The sequence below is a fragment of the Ambystoma mexicanum genome, chromosome 12 (assembly GCF_040938575.1).
Source record: "Ambystoma mexicanum isolate Mex_15411 chromosome 12, UKY_AmexF1_1, whole genome shotgun sequence".
Classification (NCBI taxonomy): Eukaryota; Metazoa; Chordata; class Amphibia; order Caudata; family Ambystomatidae; genus Ambystoma; species Ambystoma mexicanum.
Window position 1 is genome coordinate 764350016 of NC_090936.1, and position 21417 is coordinate 764371432.

Consider the following 21417-nt stretch of genomic DNA (forward strand, 5'->3'; position numbering starts at 1 on the left):
ACAGGCTTCTTTGATACCATATATAGTATGACCTTTCCCCCCTTCAACCATATTGCTCTGTGTACAAATATATATGCCAATGTCTTCCACACATGCAACAAGTTAAGGTCCCCCATTGAAGTCCAGTGTGTGATACTGGTTAAGAAGACCTAGTGAACAACCTTGACCGTTCTCAATAAACAAAGTCAAAGCAGTCCAAGACAACCTAGCTTCCCATTCAAGATGTTTAACAGTTAGCTGTGCCAAACCCATCGTACATGCCACCTACCATATTCTTCTGATTATGCTTTATGGTAGTTACCCCATCCAACATCATTATGTCTATATTGGGCATAAAAGGATCATCTGGACAACTCCTACCAAGCCCTGCATCCAGCATCAAAGCTAACATTGCCAAAGTATTCCCCCTTACTGCAGTTAGCTTATTGTTTTTTCTAGACATGGCATTGTCCATAGAGCCTATACTCTCACTGCTCTTTAAGAAACACTATGATGAAACACCATCCTTGCAAAATGTCAGCAAATTGCAAACATTCCCATCTATCTATTATACCCAAGAAACTAGAAGAAACTAATGGACTCTTCTAAATCACAAAATCTACTACATGGACACCAATTAGACTTCTGGCTCACTTGAGGGACGGGAACTGCATTTTTGGACACATGAGAGGCTTTTTTTCATTTGCTAGAGAAACACTCTACAGCTATCCACATCCTAAACATTTGACACTTTTATCACCGGGTATAGATGGCACAAACTTAAATTAGAACCCCATCTTTTTCAGTCACAGAGTACTCAAAGTATGATCAGGTCCGGAATTGCACCAAAAGCTTGTAAATAAAAAAGCAGAATGTGCTTTTACTGCAAATTTGGCTCCGCAAAAGAAACTGGAGCCCGTAATGCCAAATAAGGAGAGCGTGGGTTACGGGGATATCCCCCGCTCCCATAGTTTGGCATTACAGACTGCGGGGTTTGCGGGGGTGTCCCCCGCATACACCAAATGTAGAGCGGGGACAAAAAGGCACATTATGAAAAAGCTTGAGTTACAAAATGCGAGCAAGTCGGCTCCACTGTTTCGTAACTCAAGCTTTTCCAATATGGTCTTTTCACGTAGATCCATCAGGTCCTATTCTCTCCTACCCTTCTGTCTATAATCATGTCATACCACATGGTTCAGTACTGCCCCCATGGCATTTCAACATCCAATTTAAACTCCTGTCTGATCAACACCAATTTCTCTACCTCTGTTCAAAAATACACAGGCACAACCCAAATAGTCTTCAAGCTGGAAGAATTTGCTCGTGATTTCTAAAGCATCTTAACCTGCCTCAGCTAAATCCAGGAGAATCTGATTGATAATACCCTCTACCTCAATGCCTCAAAGACATAGATCAACCATATGGGCCTCTTAGTCCCCTCACGCCCATCTAGCCATCTATCCTCGGCCAGAGCCACACCCCTGCAGCTCAGACAGCAAAGTGGAAGTTTTCTTTTCTGGCCTCAACTTCACTCCCTAGGTTCAGAATTTAACAAGAAAATCCTATTTCCACGTACATATGTCTAAATGTATCCCCCACCTCCTGAACAATGGAAATGACAAGAGGCCCTGTTCTATCAATTCTGGACTATTGTGAAAACCTGTACTACAGCCTACCTAAAGGTCTCATCCTCTTCTAAATCAAGGTTGCTTGGCTGACTGTAGGTCTGAGGCCACGTGATCACATTGAACCTGCTTTGAAGGCCCTCCATTGGATACCTGTGGACGAGCACATTGAATACAAAGTTCTGTTCCTCATTCACTTGGCCTGTTGGCACTAACAACCTAACTACTCTGATCATCAAATACTGTTATTCCAGGCTTCTGGGATCAGCAAGTGACATATCACTCTCTTTAAGTCCCTCCAAAAAAATTATAGGTTTGGTGGAAGGACTTCAGACACAGCAGGCGCCAGTCTCTGGAACAACCTAACACTCACCCATTGGGGTAGAGAAAACCACTGTCCTTTCAAAAATGGACTCAAAACCTACCTCTTCAAGATATTGTTCAGTGCCTAAATTGGCCTTACACCAATAAGGATCCATGTTCTCAGTTTGAATCAGAGAGTCCTTTAAGCATGTGCGCCTTCAGCCCTTATACTGGGCTCTCCTTCACTGCAGCAATGATCAACTGAACCCACACTCTTTGTAGACCTCATGTATGGTGGGTCATAAAATACGCAATGTTCTTTGGACAGCGCCGTACTACTCAAACACTAAAGTGCACTTAGAATAATGCTCACAAAAGTGCACTCTTTACAGAAGTTGTTTTTTTTACATGTCATTGCATTCATTTTGAGAGTTTTGAGCCTCGTCAGGGATTTTTGACACAGTAAGCAGACAGGATATTGGTTGTAATGAAAAACGGGAAATATCATAGAACATAGTGTAGAGGTTTTTGATCAAAATCATCTCAGACAGTCTTCAGTCATTGGGGGTTCATATTATGCAGTTTGCTATCTTGACTTATTTTTAAACAAATCATTCCCATCTAATACTTAGGCCAAAACGAACATAATGCACACTGCCCACAAGGCCCAAAGGGCATGGGCCAGATTTCCTATTATCTCTTTTCTCATAAATAAAGCAATTCTGAAAGGGTCTTCATGTTTCCACAAGTCATTTGTGAGAGGCTTCTGTGTGTCTATGAGTGGCTATTTCATAACATTCCAGTAATTAAACGTTTGTTTACAAGATAATACAATGCAGTACTATATGAAGGAGATAATACAAAGAAAAGCAAGGGATGGGTGAGCTGTTCACACGACATGGAGTAGCATAAAATAGAGGCATAAAATAGAGACATTAGTTATATAGCACCAGTAGTTGAATGAAAACGCGTGTACAATAACAGGTCAAGCACTATTAATGTGTAATTATTTCTGCAATTAGCGTTTCCTCGCTAAAAGTACAATTAAGCAACACAGAACACCAGACCTCAGGCATCTGTTAATCCCACTCCCAGTGTGACATAAAGGGCAGGCCTGAGCTTTGTGTGACAGGGGATAAGGGATAGGTAAGCCAGCAAGCCTGCCCCTTTAGTCATGAGAACTCAGGTCTTGCCACTACAATGAATGGGTGTTGAACAGTAATGGCGTTTTGCATTTAAATGGTGGGAAATATGTTGTGCAGGGTATGTTGGGGCGTGTGGGACGAGAAGCCGTGAATGTTTTGGATGCAACAGGTGTAGCAAGAGAGGTGCACAGCATTCGTGCTCTTTCCTGTCTGACTGTGTGCTCCATATGGATCTGATCATTCTTGGCTGTTCACCTATGTAGGGGAGGAGAGTCGCCCAAGATGACAACATCCTACATGGGTTGGATAAATGCAGCACAGCCTTGCTACAGAAAGTCATATTGTTGAAACCTTACCCATCTGCACAAAGCGTGCCTACAGCATTTTGTTTTTGCTACAATTCTGGTGCGAATTGCCACCTTTTAACCAAAAACTAGAAAGAGAATATAACATTTCTACGACACTTAAACAAAAAGATACCATGGTGGGGCCACATTCCAAATAAAGTCATCAAACAATTCAAAAAGATTAGAAACATGAACACATATGATGATCACAAATCAATAAATTGCAGAGTTCTTCAGAAATTGATTTATCAGTTATGTGAAAATAACAATGTCAATGGCCGGCCTTTCATGGTGGTTATGTATAAACAGTAATACAAATGGAGCAATGACAACTGTGTGCTCTGTGTTCATCCGATCAGTATTGGCAGTTGTACCCTGGGCTGGTAAGAGAAAAAGATTGAAGGCTCGAAACACAGTTGATATTTGATGTCTACAAGACAATGTATTCCTCAACATTTGATGGATAGATGCTTTTAAAGACATATCTTCAGGTGCCGGTTATTTATATTGATCACGTTATATTGTTTTTTTTATAAATTATAATACAATACAGTGACAACTGAAAAAAAAACACAGTGGCTCCACTAATCTTCCCATTTTCCTGCTGTCTCACATAGTATGTTGCAGCCTGTCATTGCCGATAATCAAATTACCAACAAAAAAAAAACATTTTTCAGTGAGAAGAATTTCCCCCATTGCCTATTTACAGACTAACACCATTAATATCACATTATGTGAGACAGGTTTTGATAATTTCAATGCAAACCTCAACATTCTTATACTGGTATATTTGCTGAGATCCCCACTAACTGTCCTCTACATCGAAACAACTATGCATGTTTAGTGTTAGCCATGTTTAGTGGCAGAGTGAGCAACATAAAATAATGCACTACTAAAAGCATAACAGGGTTGAGATAATAATCAAACACAGCATGTACAAAAACACACAAGGAGAGTTCTCCACAAATATAGTGACATCTTGTATCGAAAACATATGCATGATACGAAGAGTTATTGTATCAGAATGAGACATTATACTCATGATGGTAATGTCTGTTTGTAATATTTTGATACCCAAGTAGTAGTAACTATATATGGATTAAGGAGACCATGCCCTGAGGCATTAATATATTTTTTTAAAAATGTTGGTGCAACATGATTTAAAAAAAAAAAAAAAGTTAATTTACATATGTTTAAGAGTTGTGAGTTAGCCATGGTCTAAGAAAAGAGCGGGTTGGTCCATGTTACCTTATGACTCCAAAACCTGGCATACGGTGTTTCTTTTAAGTCTTGTCTAGACATTTTTACTTTTGTACATGTACAATTGCATTACATGTTCATACATAACAATCTTAATGAGGCTGATGTAACACCAATAGATATTAGTCCCAACTGTTTGGTCCACAGGTGTTACACAACAGGGATCCACACAACATCTCAGACAGTTACGATTATTCAACTGTTCACCCAGAGAGAAGCCAATACCATTGACTATCCTACAGAATATACCACAATTCTGTAATATGTCCAGAGTTATGCAAAAACAGCAGGTATTACTCTCATTGGTCTACCAATAGCTGTCACCCATCGGGGACCCATGTGCCACATCAGACAGGTATGACAGGTGAGACAAACTCATAATCTTGTCAAATCAGTTGATTTTGTTTATAGAGGCAACTTTAAATGTGTATATTTGCATTGTTCTATAGTTAGCCCTGATGAAGGACGGAAAGTCCAAAATGCATTGGCTTCCTATTCTGCAACTTCAATTATAAAGTGGGCACAGTATAAGACTTTAAAGGATGTCACTAAGAAAATGAAGTGTGTTTCAATCTGTAAAGTGATAATTGTACCTTATTGTGAATGCAGTAGTATTTCTAAAAGCGTAGTCACCAGATCTGATGACTTATATAATCAATTTGCTTTTGTACTAAGAAAAAATGTGTACATAATATATTGCGCTTTGAAACACTTGTGTATAAGCGCATAATAAATAAAAAATCAATCAATCAGTCCATCTGAGGAGAGGTTGGTGACTCTTAAACACAGTTTGTTAGACTGTGTTGTGTGTCTGTCTTTACAGCATGTATATTCTCAAAGATGGAGGTATGCTGTGTGTACATGGTTTATCTGCGGTATAGTAAAACATCCTATATGCACAAAATGTATGGGTAAAGTAGAACAAAACAGCATCGTATTAGCTTATGCTCTTATGCAAAGTCAAGACCTTGAACTCTGCCTTGAGTTTGACAACAGGAGCCAACACATGCTATCTGGCCAAGACATGCCTGCTTTCCACCTGCTGCTCTGCTATCTTGGCTCAGGGCAAAGCGAGGATCCAGGCTAATTCCAAGGCAAATGAGGGAAAATTCCCTGCCATCCAGGCCTCTGGTCACTTCACCGCTGCTGCTACAGGCTGTGTGCAGGCCCGCCTTCTCTCCATGAAAGGTTGCACAGTCACGCGATGGATCAAGTGACAACCACATAAGCAAGCCCTGATGATCCTGCTCCGTTGGGTGCCACCACGTACTATCTGGCCAAAACGTGTGCTGGAATCCTTTTCAACTCTTCATTTTCTGTTTCTTCCCTCTCTGTTGCTCTCCCACCATTTCCTCCTTTGAATATCATTGTATTTCCTTTTCTAAACCTTATGCTATCCCTTTTCTCATTTTATATCGCCCTCCTGGCGCTCTTTCAACTTGTTGTGCTGTCTTTGATACGCCACTCTCAACCTTGTTACCTCTTCCTTCTACCTTCTTTCTTCTTGATGACTTAATTCTTCATCTTTCTACTATTTATTTCTTCTTCTACTTTCCTCAGGCTTATGGATTCTTATGTTCTTTTCCAGGACCCTACCCGCTTTGCACTCGTCTGGCTCCTTTATTTACCTCATCTTCTCTTCTGTCACCTTAGCTTTACCTGTCTCTCTTAATCCTTGTATTCTTTCAGATCATCCCATTCACTGTTCCCCCCTTAAACCCCTAATTTTCCATTGCAATTTTCATTTATTCGACACCTCTGTTTTTTCTTCCAACACTTCTTTCATCTCTTCCTTCTCTTGCAACCTTTTATACTCTCTTTGTAGATATGGCACTCTCTAAAAACAGCTCCATCTGCCTCTTTAGATGAACATCATCCAGTAACTCTTTTTGGCTTTCCGCAAAATGCCTCAACCATGGATTACACCAGACCTCGGTTCACTCCCCTCCACTTTGCAGTGCGCTGAACGAATGTGGAAAAAAAACAGATCACCCTAAGAACTTATTGCCTTCTCATCCTTTCACACTTCTCGCTCTGCTGTTAAAACCTGTATTGTTCTAATCTTATTGTTTCCTGCTCTCATCACCCATGATGTCTTTTTTAGCTCCTCAACCATATTCTGTACCCCTCTCCTGATCCTTCTCTTTCCTCTTCACTCTCCCTTTTGACTTTGCTAACTTTTTAATCTCCAAGGTCACACGTTTATCATCTTCCTCATCTGCTCAGAATGCATCTTTGTTTTCCTATCCCAAGTACACCCTCTTCTCTCTCCTCATTTTCTGTCATATCTGAATCAGTCACTGCCTGCTATCTTGCACGTGCCCATCTGACTGCTTCTCCTCTTAACCCTATTCCTTCTCTTCTCATCACCAAGCTTTTTCCATCTCTACTAGCCTAACTCCATGAATCAATCTTTCCCTCTCCCCCACTACATTCGCTGATGACTTTAAAGTTCTCCCACTTTAAAAATAACATTATTTGGAAAACCTATGCACCTTTCAACTACCGTCCCATGTCCCTTCTCCCTTACCTTTCTAAGATCTTAGAATGGGTGGTTTACATTGATATTGATATTTTATTTCTATTGCGCTCTTACACAAGTGTTTCAGAGCGCGACAAGGCAAGGGAGGGGAACAGGAGAGAACAAAACAACGAGCTTACTAGGCCCAGTGACATTGAGAACACGCAAGTGCATGATAGAGGGGGAGGGGAAAAGTGCATGGAAGGGGAGAGAAGTGGAAAGTGCAAGGCAAAGGTGAAACAAATAAATAATAATCAATACATAAATAATAAAGGCAACAAAGAGTGGTAGTGCAGCCATCAATTGGCAAGTGCTGGGTTTAAGGCAGCAGACAAGGTAGGTCTGATAAGTGCAGGAAGAAAAAGGGGGGGCTCTATTGGTACAGATACAGACCCCAGTACAAAGGGTGGGCCGGGGACAGTGCAGGAGCATGGCAGAGTGAGCAGGTACCTGGGACGGGAGGACAGAGGGTGGCCAGGTGCACAGTGCCAAGAGAGAACAGATCAGCAGGGGAGATGGAGAGCGAAGGTAGAAGCAAAGAGAAAGGTCTTGAGGTGCTTCCGGAACCAGAGATGACCCATTTGACCCACATGGTTGGTATGACATCAACCTAATGGGATAAATTACACCAACAATTCACAACAAATAAAATTCAACAGGCACATGACAATTACAATACACTATGCATTTGAACAGAGTGTCGTTTAAAAAAAAACATATGGTTGATGTTATACCCACCATGCGGGTCAAATCTTGGGTCATTGTGTGTTTTAAAAATGTTTTTTGTAGTGTTTTATTGATTTTGAGTATGATAATTAAAATGGTCAAATTTATGAAAGTTTGTTGTACACCAAGTCCATTTTTTCAGGACCAATGGTTGTAGGTCATTACTAAACACCTTCTGTTAGACAGATGAGTTATTCACCAGATTAGGTTTTGTGTACCTTTTCTCCTTTGTGTATAAATACTTATGGTTAGCCCCGGACGGTAGAGTTAGGTTTTCAGTGGGGTTGTTGCTTACCTTATGTATAGTAAATATAGCTTCCAACTATTTAACAATAGAAACGTTTGCTATTTCCTCACCTTCCATTGGATTAAACTCTTGGTCGCTACCCTTGTTTTCTCACACCTTGAATGCTGTTCTTCTCCTCCTGCTCTTCCTGCTTCTCTTCTTGCCCTCCTTTGCTTTATCTTCATCTCTGCTGCCCAATCTCACTGTTGTATTCCTGCGCATTCTTCTATTTCCCCACCACATATTTTTCTCAGTTAGTTATCCTTCAGAGCTCACCTTCAAGTTTGCTTCCTCTGTATCACTTTTTAAATGTGTGCATGGTCTTGCTCCTGGTTATCTATGCTCCTTGGTCTCTATGGACACCCCTTCCCACCATCTACGCTCAAAATCCCAGTTTCTTCTATGTGTCCTAAAACCGCTCTGTGTTCCTTCTCGTTTTTGTCTTCTTGCCCCTAAATTCTATAACACTTCAGCATTACACCTTTGGTCCATCCCTTCTCACTCTCTCTTTCGTTCTACTATCAAAAGCCATCTTCTATCCATTATGACATAATTTCCTCTACTTTTGGTTATAAAGTTGTCTTGCTATTATTGTTTGTACCGTTTTATTCTTCGTATCACGTGCTTTCAGGAAAGCACTTTCTAAATCAAATAAATACGAAATACAAATACAGTCAAGCATGTCCTGGTCATTGCCCAGGTGGATGACAGCGACAAAGACATACTCACAGATGTCCCACATGCTGTGTTGGCCTCTCTTTAAGCAGTATAGCATGATACAGCATGCCTCATCACAGGATCAAAAAATGAGACCACATTCTCCAGAATGTGCATTTACTACCTCTTCAAGCAGACATTATGTAAAAGACCTCTTGAGAAAACTACAAAACAGTCACAACCAACACATGATTTTTCCTAGCTGCTAACCTCACCAGCTCTTAGCCAACGTATCACCAGAAGTCACAATATGGCCACTCTGATTCAACTGCCTTTTTCTGCTACACTCCTTGTCTCTGGGTCAATTTACCAACCATGATTAGACTGCCCCCTGCACTGTACACTTCAGGAAAAACATGAAGATCCTAATTTTCAAAGCAAATCTTGCCAATTTCTGATTGTGTCAGTCAAACCGATGTCATTCCTCGCCCTCCATTGCTCTGTCCCTTTTATGCTCCCTATACCCAACTCAGCAACCTCTGCTACAGCCACGCCATGCTTGTAAACTCCTGAGAGCAGTCACTGTGTACAGACTCAGTTTCTTCCCAGATTGGTTTTTGATTTATACATCACATACAAACAAACAGATGTAGATACATAATGTGTGATAATGCATAATCCATAATCCATAATGCATAATGATAACATGTTTTCACATGTTCAGGAAAGAAGGGAAGCATGCATTTCAAAATCAAAGCTATGCAAGTGCCCTTTATTTACGGAGAGCTGGGCAATGTGTGACACACCTGAGTACAAGTGTGTACTTGAACTTGTACACACAAGGTCTATTTTTATTAAAATTAAAATCATATTTGTACCCGCTGAATGCTGAGGTTACTTGGTGTAAAGATATATGAATTGTACTTGAACAACCAATCTATTGTGTTGAGAATACGACAAAAATGGCACTGAAGGAACAATCTCGCAGAGACTGAGGTATGTATAAATCACACTATGTCTGTGAACACATGCCGCAGTCACGGCTCCCCATCCCTGCACTCGAGCATGTAGCTATGGCTATGCAAATCCAGTCTAGCACCTTACACAGCCTTCCACACTGAAACCCCTCGTGTGCCTTAACACCTCTGCTATTGATATACAAGGACAACCTGCATAAAATTTCAGTCTAGCTGGCAACACAGAGTCTACTGTGCTAGCACTCTCTGCTAAACTGCCGACAGCACCCACCCATGTGCCTGACCTCTGGGCTGCTTACTGGGGCCCAGTCAGCCCTCTGAAGTCCTAACTAGGCAGAATGCACACACGCATCCTAAAGTCAACTGTTAGAATCTCCCATACATAAATTTCGGTCCCCGAGGGCGTTCCAACCACAGCACGCATTGAATCCATACAAATGGGGAAATGGCGCTATATAAATAACAAATACATAACAATACAATAAAATACAAGTGCAGCTCCTTACTCACCATGCTCTATCAGTTAATTGCATGCAAAGATTAGAAGGCACTCTATGTTATCCAACAAGTATTGCCTGTCAGCCTTAATGCAGATTACGTTCAAATAATATGACGTTTACACCCTTTTTATTTCCATGCCGAGTTAAAGATAGCAGAATGCACAACATGCAGTATCTACTCACAAGCGAGTTTGCCACGTGGAGTGGGAATGAGGAAACGTGCAACTTTGGAGACTATGATGAATTTTCGTTATTATTAAATGCCTGCCTCTCTGAACATCACGATCTATACAATGGTAACTATTAAATGAGTCATTGAATAATTTTGGTAAAAGCAACACATTTTGTTAGATATAGAGAAAATAAAATGCATCACCAGGCAAATGCAGTGACGTTGAATCCAAACAGAGACAATAGGTACTTCAGAATATGAGAACAGTGCAAACGAAGAAGTGGCCAAAGTATGGTAAAATGAGTTTTTTTCTGTCCTTTGAAAATGTGATATTTTTTCCTTTTTATTGCAGTCCATTACACATCTTCATTTTAAGGTCTTGTGAATGTTGTTCTTCAATTTACTGTAGGCTTGGGTCGGAACATTGTTGGTTGCAAAGTCTGCTGTTTCGAAATAGCATGTCACACAAAGGTACCCTTCATGATCTTGTGACAGAAGGGTGTTTGGCCTCAGCATGTAAAGATGTCTGTGAACTCTGAAGGATGATGTCATCCCTGGTAAATGGCTTCTTCATCTCAGTAATCATAATCGGCTTTGCCATGTAGAATCGAAACATGCTGCTCAATTGAAGAGGCTAAAAAACACACACAAATTGACGAATCCATTAATGTCTTTGCATGTGGATATTTTATTTGCAGTAAATCCACATAAGGACAGATTGACAGAAAATCAAAAGTGAGATAATCCTGGAATGGGTTTTCAATACACAACTCACTGTAACTCTGGCGTACTTCTGTTTTACTCATTTTAGTAAGTGAGCATTAAGTCAGTTATTCTTAGCATTTGTGAACGCTGCCGTTCCTGTCAGGCTAATGCTAATTATTCATAGTAGTTTGGGATAAACCATACCTCGTAACAAAGTCTCCTCTGGCATAATGTATTCTGAAAAGAATTTCTCCCATGGGCACTCTATTCCGAAATCGAACCTCCCCCTGTGAAATACTTTCTCCCCATGCCAACAAATGCATTTCCACCCATTTAAATCATCAACCATCTGGCATTTGTTATACCCAAGTCTCAACACTTCTAAGGAGGTTGCTGAAAACGTCCAGTTTGTAAAGGGAGGTCTTTGAGTTGAAATATTGTTGAGCTTTCACCTTGAAGGGGAGACTGTGTAACAAAATTAACTCTCACCCTTGAAAGAAGATTCTGTAAGAGAATAAACTCTCCCCCTTGAAGGGGAGACTTTGTGTCAGAATAAACTCTCCCCTTGAAGGGGAGTCCCTGTAACAGAATGACGTTGCCTTGATTGGGGAGACTCTGTATCAAAATGAACTCCCTCCCTTGAAGGACATACTCTATATCAGAATGAACTCTTCCCCCTTGATGGGGAAGACTCTGGAGCAGAATTAACTCTCCTCCATGATGGGGACACTCTGTAGCAGAATAAACTCTCCCCATTGAGGGGGGCAACACTGTATCAGAATAAACCTTCCCCTTGTAAACATCTCTGTTAACAGAGGAAAGGCTGTAGCAGAATAAACTCTACCAATTGAAGGGGGAGACAATCTGTAGTAGTATAACTCTCCACTGGATGTGGGAGATTCTGTTGCATATAATGCACTCTTCCACTTGATGGGGGGGACTCTGTAGTAGAATAAAATGTCTGCCTTGAAGGGGAGATTCGGTAACAGAATAAGACCTCTCCCTTGATGTGGGAGAGTCTGTAGCATAATACAGTCTCACACTTAACAGGGATACTGTGGTAGAATACATTCTCTCCCTTGATGGGAGAGACTCAGTGTCAAAAACCTCTCCCCATGATGTGGAGACTCTGTAGCAGAATAAACTCCTTCCTTGAAGGGGAGACACTGCAGAAAAATAAACTCCCCCCCCTTGAAATGGTAGATTGTAGCATAATACAGTCTCCCACTTGATGGCGAGTCTCTGTAGCAGAAAACATTATCTCCATTGAAAGGGGACTCTGTATTAGAATAGGCTTTCCCCATTGGTGGGGAGACTCTGTATCAGAATAAACTCTCACGTTTAATGGGGAGACTTTGTATCAGAATAAACTCTCCCCATTGAAAGGTGACTGTGTAGCAGAATAAAATCTCTACCCTTGATGGGGTGGGGATGTTGAAAATGAAAAAAACTCCTGCTCTTGAAAGCCAGACCCTGTGTCATAGTAAACTATTCTCCTTGATGGTGGGAGACTCTGTATCAGGATAAAATATCCCCTTATACCCACCCCCCTTTGAAGGTCAACGTCTGTATGAGAATAAACGTTCCCCCTTGAAGGGGAGCCTCTGTAACATAACAAGCACCCATCCCCCTTGATGGTGGAGACTATGTATCATAATAAACTCTCCCTCTTGAAGGACAGACCCTGTATCAGAATGAAATCTGCTTGATGGGGAGACTCTGGGGCCCTATGAACTCTCCTCAATGATGGGGGAGAGTCTCTATCAGTATAAATTCTCCCCTTTGAAGGGGAGATTCTGTATCAGTATACAGTCTGCCACTTGAGGGGTAGACTCTGTAGCAGAATGAACTCTTACACACAAAGGGGGGAATGCAGCAGAATAATCTATCCCCATTGATGGGGGAGACTCTGTATCAGAATAACATTTCCCCTTGAAAGGTAAACTCTGTAGCAGAATAAAACAGGACTCCCTGGCGAATGGACTCAATGAGCTACCTCCCTCTTAAACAGCTCACCTCCAACAGGGACTCCCACATTACACTTTTTGAGCTGAGCATTTGACGCTCTTTTTGCCACTTCATTAGTTCCCCTCATAGGGACCTCCATACACTGCTTTTGCGTCGCATACATCCACCCTGAACTTCCGCTATGAGACCACTCAGTCGCTTGTACCCCCTTTTGGTTCTTTTTCCCTCTATCTTTGCACAAACCCGATTTGTATAGAGGTTATCGGCAGATGTACCCGTGTTTCATGTACACCCTTAAATCCACCCTTACCTGACACAGATTTTTCGGTCCAGGCATATTTCCCACTATATACAGCTCGGATACCTTCGGGCTCCGCACTGGCCACCGAGGCCCTGCAGCACGGGTCCCTGCATCACCTCGTGCAGATGTCTGCTTGCGTTGTTACCATAACATAAACGCATCTGCCATCCCCCGGCGCACAGTCCCTTCAAATCACTTCTTGGAACGAACATGGGCCCCGTTACCTCAGAGCTCCGTGGAAACAATCAAGTCCACGGGGCACGGATTTCCATTCACCCTATAAAGAATAGCGTTTTGCGCGCCGGTCAGCTCAGGCAGCCGGCTGCCTAATCATCAATCACTTGCTCGCCTGTGGCCGGGTTGCTCTTATCACAACCCGTTTTCTGACAGGCAACCTTTGGTCCCCGATCCTTCTCAAATGATTGGGTAGGCAGGACACACACCACCTGCCACTCGGCGGATGTATAGGCACCTGATTGGGTGCCGCACCCACACCAGGCACTGGCCTTCAAACCCGTCACAACATGTCACGTCGCTGTCTGGAGGAGATACGCTCCTCTTCCGCATACCTGGAGACATTCTGAGCAGAGCTCACAGCGCGGCACACATCAAGCCGGAGGCTGTCCCTCCCTCTCTTGGCTGATGACCATGGAGCCCATGGAGCCCGGTTACACCGATTAAGATGTATTGTCTATGGACACAATGTTTTAAAACCTCGCCACTAGAATTTTCCCTAGGGATAAACACCCCTCCCTTTTATTGGTCATTTTCTGATTGCTCTCTCTTGCACTGTGTTTCAATCCAGGTGCACTACCACGGACTACCACGCATCTGACGACATTATTTCCTTCAGATGCGATTGCCCATTTTACTGACATTATACAGTACTCAGTCACTCCATAACAACTGGCAACGGGCATACCTGTCCTTTTTGGGTTCAGCACAGGATTTATCACAGGTATCCCCACGATTCATCTGACTCAACTTCTCCAGCAGGGAGATCCACCTTGTTCCTTTCTACCTATACTGGCTAAGCTTAAATACAGCTTTACACCATTTGTTCTATATTTACAGGCACTATTAATACGGCCCGACGCAATCGACTGCAAGGCTGTTGGGATACTGGTGGGTTCCCAGCTCTCCACATAGGCACCATATGTACTCCTTGGATGCATGTACTTACGACTACGTGCCATAGTTCTCTACTTTCTCCACCATCACTTTTGGTAAGTTATTTTCACTTTTATTTTCCTGGCACGTCCTTTTTGCAATCCACTCAGGCCCTCACTGGGTTGTGTTGCGCTCCTGCCCTTCCTGCTCACCCTTACCCTACGGGGTGGCTGAGTCCGTTTGGGTTGCTGGAGGCCCTTGCGTTTTGTTTTTAGAAGGGGTCCTCAGACCAGAACTTTTTGTTCTCCACGGGGGGGGTCCCACTGGCAGGTTACCAGGAGATCCCATCAGGATAGGAGACTTAGACATGGCCATAATGTGACTTGCAAACATGACCATGTTCATGCATTTGCAGCTTTTTCACTAAAGCTACTCATCTACTTAATCATGTTCTATACAGATCATTCCCTTCATCATATCTATTCTATGTTTCCTTTTCCTCTAATTCCAGTTTTTCTTCTCTTTACTAAAACAATTTTTCCTCCTTCCTTCTGTTGTTCTTTACAGGGTCTTGCTATTACTGCCCTGATGAAGGCGGAGCGGTCTCTTCAGCTGTGAAGAGCATCCTTTTTACCTAATTGGTACCGCCGAAATGCATCACTGTCTAGAGGGGATTGGAGGTCCCTCACAAAGTATCTGATTGAAATTGGACCTCTCACTTATACTTATACATGAATTGTTGTTTCTTCAGTGAGTCAGAATGTACATAAACTGGTGTCTAGAAACTCAGCCGATTTCCTGATATCACTGTCTATTTATTTATTTGCTCTCTCATCATTATTGTTTATTTCTTCCCCCTCATGCATTGGCAGACCCCACCCCATTGTGCAACAATATTTACACTGGGGTTTCATAGGTACTTAATATGACCATACAATATTGAAAAAAGTATTTGTTACCTTTTTTCTTATTTTGACTAGTTCGACGTCACCACATTGTGGGAAATACTACATTTATTTCTTATCATGTTTTAATGATTTTTCTGTTCTCCCTTTTCTAACTTTGAAAACAATTCTTTTTTTTGTGTTGCTTCATTGTACTTTGATTTTTCAATATATGTTTAGAAGGAAAATTAATTTAAAAAAATATTTTTAAGTATGTACAAAATGTTTTATTGACTGTATATGCCCTCATGGTTTTGGGCGCTGATTTCACTTGATGCACAAATTTTCAATATAAAATCTTGTTTCAAATTCATACAAACTTGAATGATTCTATTTGATGTTCTGGATTGTGATGTATATAAACTATATGTAGATGCAATTACCCTAATGGGTTATATAGGTTTGGACCAGAGGTAGGACTTTAATTCATTTACACCTCCCTATAGGCCAATCTACACACGTACCAGTACCTTGTGCAGAATAAAACATCACACTTGATTGAGGAATTGCTATAGCAGAATAATCTGAGACACTCTGTAGCAGGATAACTCTCCTCCTTGATGTGGGGCCCTCTGTAGTTTACACTGAACTCATCCACTTGATGAGGGAGACTCAGTAACAGATTAAAATATTCCGCTTTGAGGGGCGATTCTGTAACATAATAAGATCTCTCCCTTGATGCGGGAAACTCTGTAGCATAATGCAGTCTCCCACTTAATGGGGAGAATCTGTGGCAGAATACACTGGCTCCCTTGAAATGGGAGACTCAGTGTCAGAATAACCTCTCCCCCTTGATGGAGGAGATTCAGTAGCAGAATAAACTCCCCCCTTGAAAGGGAGACTCTGAATCAGAATAAACTTTCCCACTTGAAGGGGAGACTCTGTAGTATAATACTGTCTCCCGCTTGATGGTGAGACGCTGTAGCAGATTATAAACTCTCCATTGATGGGGGAAATGCTGTAACAGAATGCATTCCTCTGCTTCAAGGCCAGACCCTGTATCATAACAAACTATCCCCTTTGATGTAGGAGACTCTGTATCAGAATAAACTGCCCCCTAGATGGTGGAGTCACTGTATCAGAAAAAGCTCTCCACTTTGAAGGGGAGCTCTATCAGAATAAACTCTCTATATGGGGGGCTACGCTGTAGCAGAATATACTCTCCCCTTTAAGGGCAGACTCTGTTTCAGGATAAACTCTTCCCCTTCATCTGTAATGAGGAATTGCTATAGCAGAATAATCTGAGACACTCTGTAGCAGGATAACTCTCCTCCTCTATGTGGGGCACTCTGTAGTTTATACTGAACTCATCCACTTGATGAGGGAGACTCAGTAACAGATTAAAATATTCCTCTTTGAGGGGTGATTCTGTAACATAATAAGATCTCTCCCTTGATGCGGGAAACTCTGTAGCATAATACAGTCTCCCACTTAATGGGGAGAATCTGTGGCAGAATAAACTCGCTCCCTTGAAATGGGAGACTCAGTGTCAGAATAACCTCTCCCCCTTGATGGAGAAGATTCAGTAGCAGAATAAACTCCCCCCTTGAAAGGGAGACTCTGAATCAGAATAAACTCTCCCACTTGAAGGGGAGACTCTGTAGTATAATACTGTCTCCCGCTTGATGGTGAGACGCTGTAGCAGATTATAAACTCTCTATTGATGGGGGAAATGCTGTAACAGAATGCATTCCTCTGCTTCAAGGCCAGACCCTGTATCATAACAAACTATCCCCTTTGATGTAGGAGAAGGGGATAGTATCAGAATAAACTGCCCCCTAGATGATGGAATCTCTGGATCAGAAAAAACTCTCCACCTTGAAGGGGAGCTCTATCAGAATAAACTCTCTGCATGGGGGCTACTGTGTAGCAGAATATACTCTCCCCTTTAAGTGGAGACTATGTTTCAGAATAAACTCTTCCCCTTCATCTGTAGCAGGAAACCCCCCACACCCCAATAGAAGCAGAGACTCTATACCAGGACACATTCTACCCCTTGATGGAGGAGCCACTGCAGCAGAATAAACTCCCCCTCTTGAAGGGGCAACTCTTTTTCAGAATACACTCTACCCCTTGATAGGAGAGACTCTGTAGCCAAATTAACTCTCCCTCTTGAAGGTCAAATTCTATATCAGGATATCCCCTTCCCCCCGCTTGAAGGGGAGACTCTGTAGCAGAATAAACTCTGCACCTTGAAGGGGAGATAGAATATTTGGATGAAGTCTCCCCCTCTGAAACAGAATATACTCTTTCCCTTGTTGTGGAAGACTCTGTATCTGAATAAACTCCCCCCTTGAAGAGGGAGACTCTGTAGCAGAATAGACTCCCGCCTTGACAAGGAGATGATATATCTGGAGACATTCTACCCCCTGATGGGGAGACTCTGTATCAGAATAAACTTCCCCCCTAATGGGGGAGACTCTGTATCAAGATAACCTGCCTCTCTTGATATGGGACAAGCCGAAACACAATAAACACTCCTCCTCGAAGGGGAGACTCAGCATCAGAATAAACATCTCCCCCTTGTTGGGAAGACTGTATCAGAATACATTCTCTCACTTTATGGGGGAGAGTCTGCAACACAATAAACTCTCCCTCTTGAAAGGTATGCTCTGTAGCAAAGTAAACACTCCCCCTTGATTGAGAGACTGGGGAGAATTTGTATCAGATTAAATTCCCCCATTTTGAACTGACTTTAGCATAATACAATCTCTCCGTTGATAGGTAGACTCTGTGACAGAATACACTCCCCCCATAAGCAGAGTGTCTGTAGCAGGATACATTCTTCTGCTTGATTGAGGAGACTCTGTAGCAGAATACACTTTACCACTTAATGGGAGAGACTACAAAGGAGAATAATCTCTCACCCTTAAAGAGCATATTCTGTATCAGAATAAACTCATCTCTTTGTTGGGAGAGGCTCTGTAGCAGAATAAATGCTCATCCTTGAAGCGGAGACTCCTTATCAGTATAAATGTTCCATATTGATGGGGGAAACTGTATCAGAATACAATCCCTCTTTTGATACAAACTCTCCCCTTGCTGGTGAGACTCTTTATCATATTAAACATTCCCCCGCAATGAAGAAGACTCAGTAGCAGATTAAACATTGTCCTCTTCAAGAGAGAGACATCCCCCTTAATGCTGGTGACCTGGTCTCAGATTAATGTAAAGATGGCCTGGAGGTGCCCCAATGTTAGATAGAGGTTCAGGTGCTAGATCAAACCAGGCACAATAACGGGAATAAAAAAAGTGCAAGGCAAACCCCAGCTTTATTGACATTAAAATAAAGCAGAGACAGCATGCAAACATACAAACCTTTAAGCTCTCAACGTACATATCCAAAAATAGCTTTTAAGTCGATCCTTCATCATAATTAGCATCATACTGTACCAAAACCTGTAGGGTGAAGGGCTTGGTTAAGGGGATTGACTACATATACATTCTATATGATATGATCTGATTTGGCATTTATAACGCACCTATACACAAGTGTTTCAAGGCACGATGAGGCAAGGGAGGGGAGACGGAGGTAAGACAAAAACAGTGATCTTACTAGGCCTATTGACAATGAGTTCACGCAAGTGCAGGGGAGCGGGGCTGGGGGGAGTTGCCGGGGGGAGGAAGGATGGGCAAGTGCAGGGCATTGAATCAATGCAACAAGTAGTGCAGCCAACAGGTGGCAAGTACGAGTGTTAAAAGTGCAGACAACTGGTGACGATAAGTGCAGGAAAGGGGACTGTAGGGTTACAGATACAGACCACAAGTTCAGGGGATGCCAGGGGGCAGTGCGGGTGTGCAACTGGGTGGGCAGGGTGTGATGCTGGAAATGCATTGGAGGGACAAGGCCTTGTTCCGTAGTCCTTTTTCGTGTATGTCCTGTGTTATTTTCTGCACAGGAGTCTATGTGGGACTCCGGGCAGTGCAGCTCTTCCTATTTTTTGTTTGGTGTAAAGAGCCTTGGGATACCGTTATGGCACCCATGGGTGGGGTTACAACCCTGTTCCCCTAGTGTATGTTTTTGGGCACCTGTGTGTGGCCCACAGAGCAGGGTATCGGCTGGTGGCAGCTCTATGTTGAATTTGACAGGTGCTCTGAGTATCCTCCAATTTGTGGATACCCAGGCCCTGCCATTGGAATCAGTTGATTCCTGGTAGGAAACAAGATGGCCCCTGTGGCCTCTTGCTTTCTGTTGCCTGTTACCTTGTTTTGCCCAAAGTCCTGGGAATCCGTGCCTCTGTCCCTTCTCCCTGATTGGCTGTTGGGTGGAAGTTCCATATATGGTATTGGAGCCTTCTCAATGACTGTATGTTGTGGGTACACCCTTGGGGTGGGACCTGGGTGAATGGAGTGGATTACCAATATGCACTTCTTGTTATGGGTGTCTAGTTTCTGGTATGTGACACAAACACTGAGACAGCCCTGCCAGAAACTGGTATGAATGCAGTGTGTAGTGCTGAAAGGCTGGGTACTTGTCTCAATACACATTCCTTGTTGTGAATGTCTGAGAGGGAGGAGATTGTCCTGATTGCATTGTATGCCTGATTGGCTGCCTGCCTGCTGAATGCCCTTCTGAGTGATTGGTTGCCTGAGTGTGACCTAGCAGAATGAATGCGAGTCCAAACAGTATATCTGGGGGCCTCTCACTGCTAGAAATCATTCAGAAGGTGAAGTTAAAACTGATGCTTAACTTTAAAGCCCACTGGAAGAAGAACCGCTGCTGCTGACCTTCACTAATCTGAAAGCTGCTGTGCCTTCAAGGAACTGATCCAAGAGAAGACCTGGCTAGCAGACCTCTTTCCGAGCTACGAGGGACCATCGTACACCAGCTAATCTTTGATAAAGCTCCCTGGACATCAGACCCTCGAAAGGCTGCTGACCGGAGACAGGGACCACAGCGGAATCACGAAGAGAAGTGCCTGGACATTGAAGTCCAGCCCTGTCAATGACTGCCTCACTGACCTGAACCGCAGTGCTCCTTTGCCTAAGAACATTGAAACAAGGATTCTCTTGCTCATCATCGTCCACTGCTTTTGTCCTGACGGAGAGAGTCAAGGCCGCTAACGACCGAGGAGAATCCACCGGGGGGTTACCCGCCACCCGAAGACCGCAGAGATGCTGACAACTCGACACCCTTCCTGGGCCAAAGTTCTTCATTGACTCCTTGCGGCAACAAACACTTGCTGTCGAGGTGCGCGCACACCTCAGCTTGCAGGACGTTTTTGACCCATTGTCAACGAGCACTGCAAGAACAGAAGCTGCTGCCACAACAACAATGTTCACCCTTTTTCCTTGTGGGATCTCAACGATCAGTGACTCCTGTCTTAAAGGGAGCCGCTCAAGAAGGATCTGTCGACGAACTGACGTGGAACTCTGCAATTACAGGTACATTGAGGTTGTAGAAATATTTAGAAGGAAATAAGACTCTTGTGAACAATATGTGGACTGGGCTTGTATAATATATCTTTATTTACAGGGATCCTCATACAGAACTGTACCTGGTGGTCAGTATTCTGCCAATTGTTCTAACCAACTGCTTTCCTCCTATGTCTATTGTTGGTTCCATTTATTAATTGATTTTTGTGACATGTGAGTACAGTTAATGCACTTTAATGAAATCTGATAGTAATTGTGGTACCACATAGAACTTTGTATATATTTGCCATTGTAGATTAACTGAGCACACAGTGAGTTATTGTGATTGTGTATATAACTTTGAACCTTAATTATATAAAGACTGTGTTTTCACGAACATAGTGTGTGGACATTCATTTGTGGGTGCTTGGGGACTACACTGTACTTAAAAACTAGTACGCATCACTTCCTGAGTGCTAGGCCTTGATTGCTCGCCCACGTTTTACCAAATAGAAAATCTTGGCTGGGGTCCTATG

At 42.7% G+C, this 21417-nt stretch overlaps 1 protein-coding gene across 1 annotated transcript in view; it reads right to left on the reverse strand.

Annotated features, from left to right (window-relative positions):
• Positions 1–3815: 3815 nt before the first annotated feature.
• IL17REL (interleukin 17 receptor E like) overlaps positions 3816–21417 on the reverse strand; it is a 747013-nt gene continuing 729411 nt past the window's right edge. The window contains exon 18 of the mRNA XM_069629260.1: positions 3816–11132. Coding sequence (XP_069485361.1) covers positions 11074–11132 — 59 coding nt within the window. The 3' untranslated portion in view covers positions 3816–11073. The remainder of the gene's footprint in view (positions 11133–21417) is intronic.